This window comes from Podarcis gaigeae, assembly GCF_964106915.1.
Source record: "Podarcis gaigeae genome assembly, chromosome: 12".
Classification (NCBI taxonomy): Eukaryota; Metazoa; Chordata; class Lepidosauria; order Squamata; family Lacertidae; genus Podarcis; species Podarcis gaigeae.
In genome coordinates this window covers 53,048,402-53,063,602 of record NC_139688.1, presented here as the reverse complement: position 1 = coordinate 53,063,602, position 15,201 = coordinate 53,048,402, and the positions used below count along the sequence as shown (strand labels likewise).

General features: G+C 41.4%; 1 protein-coding gene across 13 annotated transcripts in view; it reads left to right on the top strand.

Annotated features, from left to right (window-relative positions):
* The window catches only part of LRRFIP2 (LRR binding FLII interacting protein 2), a 48,974-nt gene that overhangs the window by 4,487 nt on the left and 29,286 nt on the right, over positions 1–15,201 (top strand). For 8 of the 13 annotated variants that reach the window (XM_083706311.1, XM_083706308.1, XM_083706306.1 and 5 more), the window contains exons 2-8: positions 6,015–6,163; positions 6,423–6,509; positions 9,497–9,547; positions 12,328–12,381; positions 12,486–12,530; positions 13,081–13,149; positions 14,263–14,325. In XM_083706311.1, the coding sequence (XP_083562437.1) occupies positions 6,074–6,163; positions 6,423–6,509; positions 9,497–9,547; positions 12,328–12,381; positions 12,486–12,530; positions 13,081–13,149; positions 14,263–14,325 (459 nt within the window). In that variant the 5' untranslated portion in view covers positions 6,015–6,073. The remainder of the gene's footprint in view (positions 1–6,014; positions 6,164–6,422; positions 6,510–9,496; positions 9,548–12,327; positions 12,382–12,485; positions 12,531–13,080; positions 13,150–14,262; positions 14,326–15,201) is intronic. The other 5 variants (XM_083706302.1, XM_083706300.1, XM_083706303.1 and 2 more) reach the window with 2 other exon arrangements.

The following is a 15,201-nucleotide window of genomic DNA, read 5'->3' as shown; positions in this document are numbered from 1 at the left end:
AGGTAGAAGAATAGATGTGGTGCAACACTTTGGATTAGGAATATCTCTTGATTCTGTAATCATTTGTAACTAACCAAAGATTTGACTGGTTAGTAAAATTGGTGCATAAAATTCATTCTGTCCCATTGTCTTTTCAGGCTTATTGGCCTATGCCTCATCCCTCTGAAGTGCCATTGAGTTATGTCCCCTTTTCTCAAGTATCGTGAGGACTTTCCTTTTGTTCCCTTCTTCCTTCAACTCTGTGCCCCTTTCTGCTCCTGTTTCACTGTGGTATACAGTGGGGCTGCCAGCCCTTAAAAAAATTGGGTGCCTCTGCTTCAGTCTGCCTTGCAAAGGAGCTTTTTCTCCTTCTGGTGCTGTGCTGTTGCAAGAATCCTTTGGAGCTCAGCTTCCTGTTTTCAGAGCTCTGAGCTCGAAGCCCTTGTTGCAGTGACACTGCACCAGAGGGAGAAGGCACTCCTTTACAAGGTATGTGGAGGAAAGAGAAGTTCCTCTCTTAGTTCAGTGTTGTGATGGAAAGGGAGGGGGGAAATGCTCTTTTCTCTGTCTGTTACTGCACTCTGAATGTGTGTATGTGAGTGTGGGATGGGAAGTGTGCATTGATCATTCTGAATATGCCCTTCACTGACATGCAGTCTTTAGAGAGTTTGTCAACCATCAGTGTGGTCCTAAGGCCAAAAAGTTTTAGCTATTCCACTTCTAGGAGTTTAAAAGTTATTAACAACACATTACATTGCACCAAGAAAGGAAATAAATGTTACAAGAATGAAAATGCTACAGCAGTGGAAATACTTGCTCTCTAAAGCTGTCTCCATATCTATTGATCTTTCCCTTATGTAAGTTACATCAACATTCTAATTTATTTAGGGAAACTAGATGTTTCACAAACATCTCAGCATTCATCCATTCTGGCAGAGAGGGAAACATTGGAGGCAGGTGAAACCAGATATAGGCAACAACCAGTTTATAGCCTATTTATATATTATTGGTATCAATACAGAAGTGCTTTTTGTGTGTTTTTCCTTTTTCTTTCCAACATCATCATCATCATCAATTAATTAATTAAAATTTGTGTACCACACGTCATCCAAAGATCTCAGGATGGTTCACATCAGAAAAATGTAAAATGAAAATACAAAATACATAACAAAGCAAATCAATAATCCTCCCAGAAATACATTTAAAAAGCCGTAGAATGTTAATCAGCCAAATATCAGATTTTTTTATTATTCAGTAACCTTTCTGAATTTCCAGACATCATTTTGCAGCATTGTTAGTTCAGTGGTAGACTGTATACACTGCAAACTTAACGTCCAAAGTACAGCTCCTGTCATCTCCTCTTAAAAAGTACCAGGGCTGGGAAATACCAGGATTTGGAGAGACATTGCTAAACAGAACAGATAATATTGAGCTGTATCGGGGATAGGGATGCTCAGGCTGGGCCCCAAATGCAGCCCACCTCTATATGGCCCTTGGGATCCCCCCCTATAACTCTCACCAATCCCATTACATGCCCTCCTTGAGTGTGTTTGCCTGACTGGAATGTGTTTTTGAATTGTGATAAAGCTTGTGGGATGGAGAGATTGGGGTGGAGATATGGAAACTGCTTTTGTGTGGCTGGAATGTAGCCTATAAAAGAAAAAAGAGCCACATAATCTCATATGCTTTTGCCTCTAGCATAGCCCACCCCTGGCATGCAGCCCCTAAAAGGTTATCTCTGATGGAATGTGATTCTTTGATTGGAAAAGGTTCCTCACTCTTGACTAGATGGACTAGTGGTCTGACTCACTTGTTGATATATCTCACTGCTGTGAAAATCTGTTGTGTAAATAACGTTTTTAGTTAGGCTTTTCTTCCCTGAGGACCCAGATTATTATATATCTTTTTTTAAATAATTGGAAGCTGAGTGACTGTTCCCTGCTGGCTGATGCTATTCTGAGTAGTGCCTATTTATTTCTTTTACCTTTTATTTTGTGCCCCAGTCTTTATTCAAAAAAGATTTCCAGCATGACTTACAAGATCACCAGTAAGACAGTCCTAGCTCTCAGTTTATAATCTAAAATACATGATATGTGAGGAAAAGAGGCAGAAGGAACAAAGCAGGCTGGTTTTTATAACGGTCAGCAGGTAGGTGACAGTTGAGGGAGGACCAAAGGAAGCTGATCTCATGATCTTACATAGAAATCAGTCATTGAGTTTGGGCCCAGTTTAAGGTGCCCACATTAGTGTTTACAGCCCTAAACCACTTAGGCCTCAGATACCTAAAAGGCCACCTTCTGTACAGACCTTCTCAGGTATTGAGATAATAAGTAGAGGGCTTTTTGAAGTTTCACCATCTTCAAAAGATGGGTCATGGTAGCTTGGGAAAGGACATTCGTTGTAGCAGCTCCTATGTTGTGGAATTCCCTTCCAGCAGAGGTGTGACTAGCACCATCACTAGACAGTTATAGTCATATGCTGAAGATGCATCTCTTTACCCTGACATTTGACACTCAAGGCTTATTTTTAGGACAACCCTATTCTTGTTGCTGTAATTTATTTTAAAAACTGTTTCTAACATTGCAATCATATTGTGGTTATGCTGTTTAAAGCCCAAAGTGCATTTACAGTGGCATGCAACATTGGTTTAGTATTGGCCCTTTGGCAGAGGAAACTTTTCAAAGGACAAGACTGTGTTGAATTAGTGTTACGTGTAACTGTATGGTAACATAATTTGGTCCCAAGCTTCTTTGAAGGAGAAGCTGCATGTACTATATCACTTTATCCTGTCTAGGTGGATTTTAAAGACCATGTGGGCCTTTAAAAAAAAAAAAGCAAAGTTATGTCTTGTATATTTATAGTACATTCTTAACCAAGATACTTCAATGTGTTGCATGCACTTGATACACATTCTGTTGGCACAGGCTCAGGCATCAGAGCAGATGGTACTAGATGAGGTTGAGAGTGATATATCCTGAAGTTTTGCTCTCTGCCTGTGGGTGATTAGAAGATCTTCACAAAGCCAGCATGTTTGGAAGCTGAAGTTGAGGAAAAAAATGAAACTGAGTTGATATATTTGATTTATGTGCTAATTTGTAGAAGCCATGTGTTCAGATGTGAACGAGCCTTGGGCTTACACACTCCCGTCCCTTGCAAGTAGTGATGTCCTGCTGCTTAATCCTAGTTTGAGACAGCATAATTTGCCTCAGTATCTGAATGGTTAAGACAGTGGTTTCCAACCAGTGCGCCATGGTACCCTGGGGTGCCATGGGCAGTACTGTTCTTTTCTTCCCTCCCTCTGATGTCTTCTTGCTTCTCTGCCTCCCAAAGGCTTGCACAGCTATTTGTTGCAGCATCCCTGGCTACAAGCTCCCCAGGTGAATGGTACCTCTGGGGCTGGGCAAGGGGGGTTTCCCAGGCCTCTGTGGGGCAGTGTGAGGAGGAACCTCTCTGGGGAAGAGGGGGGCAGCTCAGAAATCAGGGGCGGCAGTTGAAGCTGCTCAGAGGATTCCCAAGGAGAGGGGAGCAGAGAGAAGGTTGAGGGAACACTCCACAAGGGAGGGTGTTCAAACAGGGGTGAGAGGCTGCCGGCTCTACTGACAAGGGGTGACATAACGGGGCTCCTGAGCCCCACAGGGGTGCCGCAAAAAGAATGTGGTCAGTTAAGGGAGCTGTGGACTAAAAAAGCTGGAAACCCTCTGGGTTAAGATACATTTTGCATGAGCTTGCAGAGTCCTGGTATTTCATGCAAATCATAGTTTGACTGCTGTTGATCTTACTTTCATTCTCATCTTTCCCTTCCCACAAATAATAGATGTTTTGTGTCTGAAGAAGTTGATAAAACAATTGTTTTGTGCTATGAGATAGCATTTGTGTTATGATCTCAGACAGCTAAGACATCAGTAATGACTCTGTGGGTCATAGCAGTATTAAAGGTGGAAGAAGTGGCAACCTAGATATGTGATTTTTATCTTCAAGAAATATTTTATTATTTATATGCCACCCAATCAGATGGGTGACATATAAATAATAATTTTTGTTGTTGTTATTGCATGCTAGAAGTACAGACTTTGTCAAATGCTATTATGGAATGAATAGTTTTTCAGTCGTTTCATGATTATGATGCTGAGTCCTGTGTGCCAACCATGGCTAAGGAAACCACCTGTCCTCAATGCATTGTCTCCTATACCATTTAACATCTGTATGAAGTGATTGAGGGGATGTCATCTGGAGTACAGTGTCAGCCAATATGCAAATAATACCCAGCTCAGTCTCTCTATCCATCTGAGTCTGGAGTGGGTGTGCAAATGCTGGACTGGTATCCAGAGGCAGTGAAGGGCTGGGTGAGGGCCAGGAAACTGAAGCTGTGTGTCTTTAGTTTCTAATGTCTGGGAATTAGGGAGGTGGCCTGTTCTGGATGGAATAGCACTCGTCTTGAAGGAGCAAGTGTGTATTCTGAGTGGTGTTCCTTGACTCTAACCTGCCACTGGTGGCTCAAGTAGCACCAGCCTTTGCCACCTTCAGTCTCTCAACCAGGCTAGCTTGGTTTCAGTAACCCATTCACTGGTAATTTCCCAGTTTACTACAGCATACTGTATGTGGGTCTATCCTTGAAGATGAGGCTTATTCCCAGGTAAATGGGATTAGGATTGCTGACTAATTCACTAGGAGCTGTCTTTAATATCTTCTGAAATTTGACTGAAAATATCTTTATAAGCATTTCTCAATAAGCTCTGTGTAACTTACTCCCTTCTAAGTGTTTTTGGGAACAGCCTAAATCCAGTGTGGTTTAATAGTTAGAGTGTTGGACTAGAACTTGAGAGACTAAGTTCCCCACTCAGGTGAAGTTCACTGAATGACTTTGGGCCAGTCACAATTTCTTAGGCTAACCTGCCTCACAGTGTTGTTGTGAGGATGAAATGGGAAGGAGGAGAACCACATAGCCACCTTGAGATCCTTGGAAGATAATGGTGGTATATAAATGTAATAAGTATCAATTAATTAATACTTTAAAATTAGAAATGTGCTCCTGCAGTTAAGCAGGAGAGGGTAGCAGTGGGACAAAAGTGCTCATTTGGAGCAGGGTATTCATGAGAGAGATGGAAGAACATGGCGATAGATGGGATACTGCCCTGTATGTGTCATATATTGGAAGTATTGGTTCAGATGTTAAGACTAGTAATGCTTTTCTTCCATCAGTAGATATGCCCCCTTGTATCAGTAGGTGTGCTTCCAAAACAAAACATTTTTAGTTTTGTTGTTTTCCCAATGAACTCTAGATCATTATAGTACAGAATATTGTTAAGCTTTACTGTATTTAATTTCTGCTACAGCTTATTTAAAAAGCAATGGTAATGTTAAACATTGAACAGTGCCTCATTATCTGAGCACAACATATAGATGTTGGTCCTAGAACACAATTGTTTCAAAGAAATTTCTATGTTGCCATTTGTTTGCTTTGGAACATGGCAAATGTTAGTTGTTAGATCTCACGTACATTCTGGTATTAGGCTTGCAGACCTGAAATAAAAATTGAATTCAGTGTGATTTAGGACAGTTTAAATGTGACAACGTTTAGTCAGTCTCAGACATTGAAGCAAAAAAGGCAGAAAATTGTGATTAATAAGTTCAAAAATTAAGAAAATATTTATGGAGGAGGAATTGGGTCAGGCAGAGAAATGGCATTGGGCTGGATAAGTAAAATACTGAGTGTCTGCTAGTGAAGAAGAGAATTGTCCAAGTGTATATCTCTTGTTGTTGTTTTTTATAGCACCACATAGATATCTTGATTTTTCTTCATTTTAGAAAACCTAATTATTGCAAGGTGAATGCAGCCAATCCATTCACAAAATCAAGTCAATTCTTGTCATGAAAATAAGATTGTGAAACATTGTGGTGATTCTCCCAACCTCATTTTTCCATGATTACTACCAAAAAGCAGAATAAACTATTTATTGGCAAGTAATTTCAGGATATGAAAATATGTATGTATTTTAAACATTGATCCTTATAATCTTTATTTCACTTTATTTCAGATCTGAGCACTTGGATCTAACCAAATCTTGCAAGAAAATTACTGAGAGCATATTTAATCATGGGAACTCCTGGATCAGGAAGGAAAAGAACTCCTGTGAAAGATAGATTTTCTGCAGAAGATGAAGCTTTGGGTCATATTGCTAGAGAGGTTAGTAAAACTGCTATCTTACTGTAAGCATCTTGAAAACAAGAATTCACGTATTCACATTTTGCTTAGTAGGTGCACCTTACATTCATTGTTGTAAAGTTATTTCTTAAACTGTGTTTGCAGTTCTGTATCACCAAGTATATTATTTTGATAATGATATCTTTAACCATTAGTCACTTAATGCTCACATTTAATAAAAGTATTATTGAATCCAATTTGACTACTTCATTTTTAAATGAAATTTCTTTCAATTTAACAGGCAGAAGCACGGCTTGCAGCCAAACGTGCAGCACGAGCAGAAGCAAGAGATATACGCATGAGAGAATTGGAACGACAACAGAAAGAGGTAATGGAGCAGTTAAATGTAGAACAAAATTCTGGTAATCTTAAATTCAGAACAATGTATCAGAGTAAATAACATTAACTAATCGCTTACTTTGACATTGTTACACATCTTGAGCATCACTCTGAAAGCCAGGGTGATTTTCTTTTCAGTTGGTAGAATGCCATTCAGACCTCAAGCTCAGCTTGAATATTAAGGTTGTGTTGCACTTGTAAAGGAAAACGTAAGATGTTGTATATGTGTCAGACTGAATGCCCAGTGAGCATGAAATTTGGTGTCTGAGTGCTACTTGGGTTTATACAAAGAAAGGTTTTCAATGGATTGGGAATATCGGCAACTATTGCCTAGGAGTTGGAAAACATGACACATAAACCAGACTTGCAAAAGCAGCTAGGATCATCTTTCAAAAAATAGGATTGTATTTCTGTCAAAACTGAAACAATGTTGAGTCTCTTAAGAAGAAGAGTTTGGATTTGATATCCCACCTTTCACTCCCCTTCAGGAGTCTCAAAGCGGCTAACATTCTCCTTTCCCTTCCTCCCCCACAACAAACACTCTGTGAGGTGAGTGGGGGTGAGAGACTTCAGAGACGTGTGACTGGCCCAAGGTCACCCAGCAGCTGCATGTGGAGGAGCGGAGACACGAACCCAGTTCCCCAGATTATGAGACTCTTAACCACTATGCCACACTGGCTCTTAAGTTCTTGGGAGTTATGCTGTTGCAAAATAGCAAGAAAAGTGGCAAAGTCAAGCTGCTTTGAATCCAAATTTTCCATGAGCAGAAGACTGTTCAGGCTCCTCTTCCCCCATTTTGTAGGCTGGGGCTTAGGATGTGATACAGTACTGCAGTGGGCATATGGAATCAGCAAAATTCAGGCAGAGGCATTCCTTCATTTTGGCCAAGTTTTCACCATACAGCCATCTGCCATATATCTGACTTCATTATACTGTGGGAAATTAAAGAGTTCTGCTTTAGGTTTCAGAATCTTTACATTTCAGAATAAAATTTGTTGTATGTTATAATTATCAGCCATGCAGCTTAACCTATATTTGCCAGTTTTCCAGGGAAAAGGGAGTGTGGCCATCAACTGCAATTTTTGTTTTTGGTTTGGTTTTGGCTAACTTCTACAGTTGTCTATATTTGTTCCTGCCTCAGATGATTTTAAAATATCTTTATGCTTCAGTATTCAGCACTGTATCATGGTATATGCTAAGAGTGAGGCCAAATTTCTTCAGATAAATTGCAAAATGCATTCTTAGTGAATGAAAGTGACTCTGTTTGAGTAATGGATAGTGAACAGTTTTACAGTATTTTTCGCCCTATAGGATGCAATTTTCCCCCTTCAAAAATGAAGGGGAAATGTGTGTGCGTCCTATGGGGCGAATGCAGGCTTTCGCTGAAGCCTGGAGAGCGAGAAGCGTCTGTGCGCACCGACCCCTCTCGCTCTCCAGGCTTCAGGAAGCTATCCGCAAGCCTTGCAAGCCCGGCGGGAGTTCCCGCGGACGCCCCGTGCTTTGCGCAGGTGTCTGCCCTCCGGAGGACGCCCCGTGCTTTGCGCAGTGTCCGCAAGCCTTGCGCGTCGGGGGGGGGAGTTCCCGCGGGCTCGCAAGGCTTGCGGGCGGCAACCTCGCCTTCGCTCCCGGACCCCCAGCCCCGAGGCTAAAAACGAAGCCAGGACAGTGAGTGGGATCCATCCTGCTCGCTGTCCTGGCTTCTTTGCTCTTTGGGGCTTGGGGGGGGGTTCTTTATCCCCCCCAAAAAAAGTGAGTCCTATGGGCTGGTGCGTTCTATAGGGCGAAAAATGCGGTAATTTCAGTTATAATTTGGCAGAATGGGGAAACCTGCACACATATGCAAAAAGCTTGGCCCTAAACATTTTGACGGTCTTCAACTTGAAAAACATAATGTAAAATGATTTCAAACGGAACTTTTATTGCAACAGATAATTTTCAGTAAATCTAATGTGATTTATAGAGAAAGGTCTCTACTTATAACACTTGTTGTAAGAGGAGTGTATTCAGTAGACACCAAAAAGACAATAGAGTCCTCGGTTGGAAATATTTTTGTGTAATGAGCTTTCAGAACTTGAGTGAAGAAACGTGTAAAGTGTAGGCAGTGTTTCTTTAGATAATTGATTACAGTACAATTAATTACATCGCTGATTTTAAATAATTTTGGGTGAAAATAGTGACTGTTCTACCATCACATTTAGATAAAGAATCTGCAAAAATGACCAGGGGTAGAATAAAAGTTAGGCCCTGATTAAGGGCTTCTTTGGTGGTTTTAAGCTCTCTTCTGTTCTACAGTCATACCTCTAGTTGCATTCGCTTCATGTTGTGGATTTTCAAGTTGCGAACGCGGCAAACCCGGAAGTGTATACTTCCGGGTTTCACCACGCATGCACAGAAGTGTTCTACGTGCTTCGCACATGTGCAGAAGCACTCTATCGTGCTCCACACTTGCACAGAAACAGCGCTCTAGTTGCGGACTTTTTGGGGTGCAAATGGCACCCCGGAATAGATCATGTGCACAACTAGAGGTACCACTGTATTCTATTCCGCTTGATTGTAAGTAGAACCTGTAAGCATTCTATAAAAAACAACAACATAACAATGTCAGTAAAAGACAAATGCAAAAAATGTATTTTTAAAAATCCAAAATATAAATAAAATAAACAGTTATGGCAGAAACAAAATAAAACACATGTAGATGGATCATTTCTAATGTATTTGACAAGAAATTCAATCATACTGCCTTCGGCTTTTCCTGATGTGCATTTAAATAGAAGTAATATTAGTTTGTGAATAGTACTTGATATAGCTGTAGAGGTGAAATGATAAAATGCAACACAAGTTTTAAAGAGAGCATTTCCATATTTGAATGTTGATTACACTTTATTTTTTTAAAGGAAACACTTTGGGAGAGCAATTTTTTTTTTTGGAAATTGTTTATTCTTGCAAAGAAATAAGATGGTCTTTATCTTTTTGTAGCTTTCTCGACGTTCTTATGATAGAAAATGGGGACATATCCAAAGGTGGATGGTAGGCCAGGATTGCCTGTTGTGTGGTATTTTGCACTTGGAAAACTAACATGATTGGTGTGTTTATTTACTAATATTTTGTACAGTGTGTGAAATTCAAGTATCAAAATGACATGTCTCCCAACTGTGGGATTTACAAATATTTAACTTTGGCTTGGTTGTGTTCTTAGTTATTTTTATCATTCCAGTACTGAATAAGTGGAAACCTAAGGGGAATAACTTCATATCACTAATAACACTGTCTATTTTATATGAATTAATACAAGACAATGAGGTCCCAACATTTCCTTGGCCTTTCTTCATTTGAGGATTCTTCCCAAAATTTATCAATATGTAAAGATAAAGGGACCCTTGACCATTAGGTTCAGTCGTGGTCGACTCTGGGGTTGTGGTGCTCATCTTGCTTTATTGACTGAGGGAACCAGCGTACAGCTTCTGGGTCATGTGGCCAGCATGACTAAGCCGCTTCTGGCAAACCAGAGCAGCGCACGGAAACGCCATTTACCTTTCCGCCGGAGTGGTACCTATTTATCTGCTTGCACTTTGACATGCTTTCGAACTGCTAGGTTGGCAGGAGCAGGGACCGAGCCACGGGAGCTCACCCCGTTGTGGGGATTCGAACCTCCGACCTTCTGATCAGCTAGTCCTAGGCTCTGTGGTTTAGACCACAGTGCCACCCACGTCCCTTTATCAATAAGTAGAATCATAGAATTGTAGAGCTGGAAGGGACCACAAAGGCCAACTAGTCCAAGCCTCTGCAATGCAAGAATCTTTTTGCCTAACATGGGGCTCAAAACCATGGCCCTGAGATTAAGAGTCTCATGCTCTACCGACTGAGCTAAACTTAGAATGAATGATTTTTTTTTTGAGAAACACATTTTCTCAGTACCTGAAATACACAATCCATTCATCTGGATATTATGGGCTAGATCCAAAGATTGTGCAGGCCAAAGACCTTTTGTGCAAAAAAATCCTCTCTGTCCTGCACTCAGTGTCCAACAGTCTTTCTTGGGGGTTGGGAACTCTCCTGAACAAGTATGGGCATAGATAAGCTTTCCCCTTACTATCACTCTCAATTCATATTGTTTTCCAAATTGTACCGTGTTGCATTTTGAAGTTCTAACTGTAAGATATTTTCTCCATGTAGATGGCAGATATCTGTCAGTATAGGTGACTATTGCACACCAGCAATTAAGACTATCATGCAAGTTGGATTAAATCACTTTATGGATAAATCAGTTGGATTACTTGGTTTTTAAATGGCTAAAAATGGGGTTGAGAATTGGACAACAAATCTTTATTAAAAAAATATTAAAACCAGTGCTTACACAAATGGGAAACATAATCTTAAATAATATTTTCATTCTCTTAGAACAGAGCTTTCCAAACTTTTTATGTTGGTGACACACTTTTTATACATGCATCATTTCATGACGCAGTCAGTGGCGTAGCGTGGGGGGTGCCAGGGGTGCCGGCCGCACCGGGTGCAACATCTGGGGGGGCGCGAGTCCAGAGGGAAGGGACAAGTTCCTTCCTCGGCCGGGCTCCCCGCCGCCGCCGCAGGAGGAGCAGCCACTGCAGCAGCGCCGACGCCGCCACCGACGCCTGGCCAGGCACGGGCAGCCTCCGCACCCCGCCGCCGCCGCCATCCCCTCGGCCCAGCCACAGGCGGCGGCTGCTTCTGCCGACGGGGAGGGAGGAGAGCTCCGAGGGGCCTCGCCGCGCCCTGTGCTCCCCAAAACCCTCCGAGAGGAAGCCGGCGGGCGGGCGAGGGTCTCCTGGCGGAAGGGGGCGCCGCTGGCTCCGGCTCTCAGCGCAAGTCTCAGCCGCAGGGGGGGGGAGCAAGGACGGAGCGCGGCTGGAAGCCCCCGGACCCGGCCGGGAGGAGGAGAGGCGCTCGCCAAGCCCGGATCTGGAGCGCCTCGGAGCGCGGACTCCACCTACAGCCCAAGGAGAGGAGGGGGCGGGGAGGCGCCCGAGGGGAGGGGGCTTCGGCTGCCTCGGCTCGCGGGGGCTCCGCAAATAATAAATTTAATAAATTCCTGCTGAGCCTTAAGGGGGGCGGTCCTTGGCTCCTTCGCTCGCCCCCAGCCCCAGTGGCGTAGCGTGGGGGGTGCAGGAAGGCCGGCCGCAACATCTGTGGGGGGGGCGCGCTCGCAGTCGAGTGCTAAAATCCACGGGTTAGGGGGCGCAAATTACTTGCCTTGCCCCGGGTGCTGACAACCCACGCTACGCCACTGGACGCAGTAATTCAGTTTTACTAGCAAACTGAAGGTTAAACTGAACCCTTCTTTCCAGCCCTGGGAGGAGTGCAGAGAGTGTTTGTGAGACGTACCTACACGTTGCAGCCGGCACACTAACATGTTGCAACACAGTTTGGAAAGCTCTGTCTTAGATGAATATCTCTTCCAAGATGCCTGCTGTGACTTACATGTACACAATCTATAAACAAATTAATATTTTTGCTTCAGAAATATTTACATGTGTGGTTTTCGTATTAAAAAAATCTGGTTGCAACCCTAATGATAACTGTTTTGTTACCGTATTTTATTGAGTAATCTGAGATATTAGGTGAACTAATAACACATTGAAAATTAGGATAAGCTGCTATGATGTTTACATGAAAGAAGAATGGGTGTCTGTCTGATGTGAACAGTAAATTAGTACTTTCTGCTGTTTCTGAGTAATTTTTGTGGATAATTCTTTTTAGCTGTGTTCTTTTTGGTCTTCTGTCTTTTCCTCCTTTTCTTAAGTAACATCATCTGGTGTTTCCTTTCTTAGGAAGATTCAGAGAAGGCTAGGGATTCACACAGGTCCAGCCGGCGGTCATACCTGGTTTGTACTAACCTATCAAATCAGTTTTTCCTCCTTCCTTCCTTTTATCTTTTTTGTTCATTTTTAAATGCGGCACTTCATTTTTAATTTAATTTTGTAATTAGGGTGCTGATGACTTGGTGTCCACTCGAACTACTGGTAGCCACAGGGTTAGTACTCATATTTTGCTTTTGATCAAGTTCATAAAACATTCTTTTATGCTCATGCAGATTGTTTCTTTGATTTCTCATTTCAACCAAAATTTTAATTTTTATGGAATTGATACAGAATATTTTAAAGCTGCAAAGATAACTGGTGGTATATTACTAAGTCATAGTCTGGGTAGACCCATTGAAATGGAAGGACTTGAGTTAGTCATGACTAACATAGGCCCACTGATTTCAGTGGATTCTTTAATCAAGGTAACTTGCTTTAAATTATATCTGCATTGGTGCTTACCTGGGTTGCCATCATAATCTCAACATTGGGTCTGTTTCCCTATAGATTTGTAACACTGGATGGAAACAGAAACTGAATCCTCTGGTCAGAAGAACATTGAATGCTAGTATTCTAAGGGTTAGAACATGAATGTCAAAGTTGAATAAATGTTTCCCTTTTGTCAATTTAAAATTAATATAGTCAGGGTTAAATAACTTAGTTATCAACAGCTAAGGAAAAAAAACTGCACACATACTTGTCTTTTACAATTTGGTTCTTAAGAGTACCTCCTTGGATGCCACTGGGTCACACAGGAGCAGAGCAAGTACTTCCAGGCGAAGAGATCTTGTGGTGCGTAGTATTGATGAGCATGTTGTGATTTGTTCACATAGCACTTTGGGCATACTGACGAGGAATACTGGTGGCAAAGGATGTTATCTGATTGTTGCCAGTCACTTGTGCAGCAGACTTCTGCTGTCACAAACTAATCTCCCCCTTCCTTGCCTCCCCCGAAGCCCCCCCATCTCTTTCAGAGGACCCCAACCTTCCAGCCAACATGAAGAGGCTGGGAACTGCAGAGGGGAGGGGAGCAGAGAAGGGAAAATCCTGGTACAGTGTTGGACAACCCCTCTCAATATTTCAGTTTTAATAAAATATTTTAACTTAGAAGTTCAAGACATTTAACTTTAAGTGAGCCCTGGGTGGGGGCAAGAGAAATGGGAGACAAAAATGTGAGATGGCTTTAGGCTGGCTGAAACACTTCCATTTGTACAGGGCAAGACACCCCAATTTTCTATTCTTCTACCAATTACAGTCCTCCATGACATTTCCCATACTATTCCAGAGAGCTCTTTGCAAGTAGTAGCAATTCCACTAGCTTAAAGCCAGTATTACACAAAACCACATATTTTTGTCTAAATTTCATCATATTTTTGGAGGCCTATTGCAAATTGCCTTATGTATAGAACGTCTGTAAAATAGCAGTGTGTGAGGGATAATAGAAATGGGAACACATCTTTATCTCTGCCTACTAATTTTAATTATGCTTAATGGCTTGTATTTGTGAGAGGTTCTTTTGTTTCAGCTCTTGTGTTTGTGTTCAGACTTGTATCACTTCTGCCAATGGCTTTCTGCATATCATTAAAAAGAATGAAAACTAATGTCATCTGTGATTTCTCTGTTTACACCCTGTGGTGAATCATGTAAATGCATGTCAAAGCAAAGTTCTGAGCAATGCAAAAATAGTAAAATAAATTCAGTATGTTGCCGAGTTCAAGTCTAATCTATATGCTATTTCTGCCAAACCAGTTTGTTCAATTTCCTTTTCTTTTTTCTCATTGGATAGATCAGTGGTTAATAAAGTTTCATTTTACATTGTTTTTGAACTATCACATGGTGGTTTAGCATTGTTTCTGTGGATACTACTGCTCCTTGATGGTAACTATCTAAATCTTTACTCAACAGAGCCATGCTCATGGAGACTCTTATGGTGGGAAGAAGTCTTCTAGCTCTAATAAAGATCTTTTGGTTAGTGTTTTCAATTAGGGAATTGCTATAATTTTACCTCTTCATGGTTTCTCTATACAATATTCCCCCACATATATTTGGTATATTGGTTGTGTAAGGTACTTCATCTAAGTTAAAAAGAGATCTTGCTTACGGTACAGACTCTTTTCCAGCATTATGCAATGGAAGCATGAAAAGTCAGAAGCGACAGGGTGCTTGACACCAGGAATGGTAAAGAACTTTACCGACTAGGCTAACTTCTCTCCACCTGGATTTTTTTTTCTGTTATCACTTTTCGAGGTTTTTCTGAAATGTTTTGAATTATTGACCTTCATGTTGGCCTAATGAAAGTAAGGTTTTGTTTCTAGTTCTGTATCTGGTTCTCAGTGGGCACAGGAATCTGTTAAGCCCCCCAGTAATGAGTGCTTCAGATTCCATTGAGGAACAGCCTATATAAGGTTAGATATTTGAATTGAAGTAAACATATGAAACCACTTAAATGAATTATTGCAACACAGTTTAAATGTCTGGATTTCTAGAAAACATTTGTACACAGTTTGAGAACACTTATGTTTGGAGACTTTTAGGACAAACAAGTTTGTAGACAATTTGTTTTATGGATGATCACTGATTATAAAGCTTGGCTTCTCATAGAGCAGGCATAAGTTGCTATTTAGTCTTATAAGAACCTTGCAATAAGTAGTTCTACTTTAATTCTAAATTAAATGATGTTTTCAGTACTTCTGGCCACATTCATGCATTGTACTAAACCATGGTTTAGTGTGATCATCGTTGCGGGAGGTCCGGAGGACGGCAACACAAAAATGGGCCTTTTCTGCAGTAGCTTCCTGTTTATAGAATGCTCTTCTCAGAGAAGCTCTCCTGGTCCCTTTATTA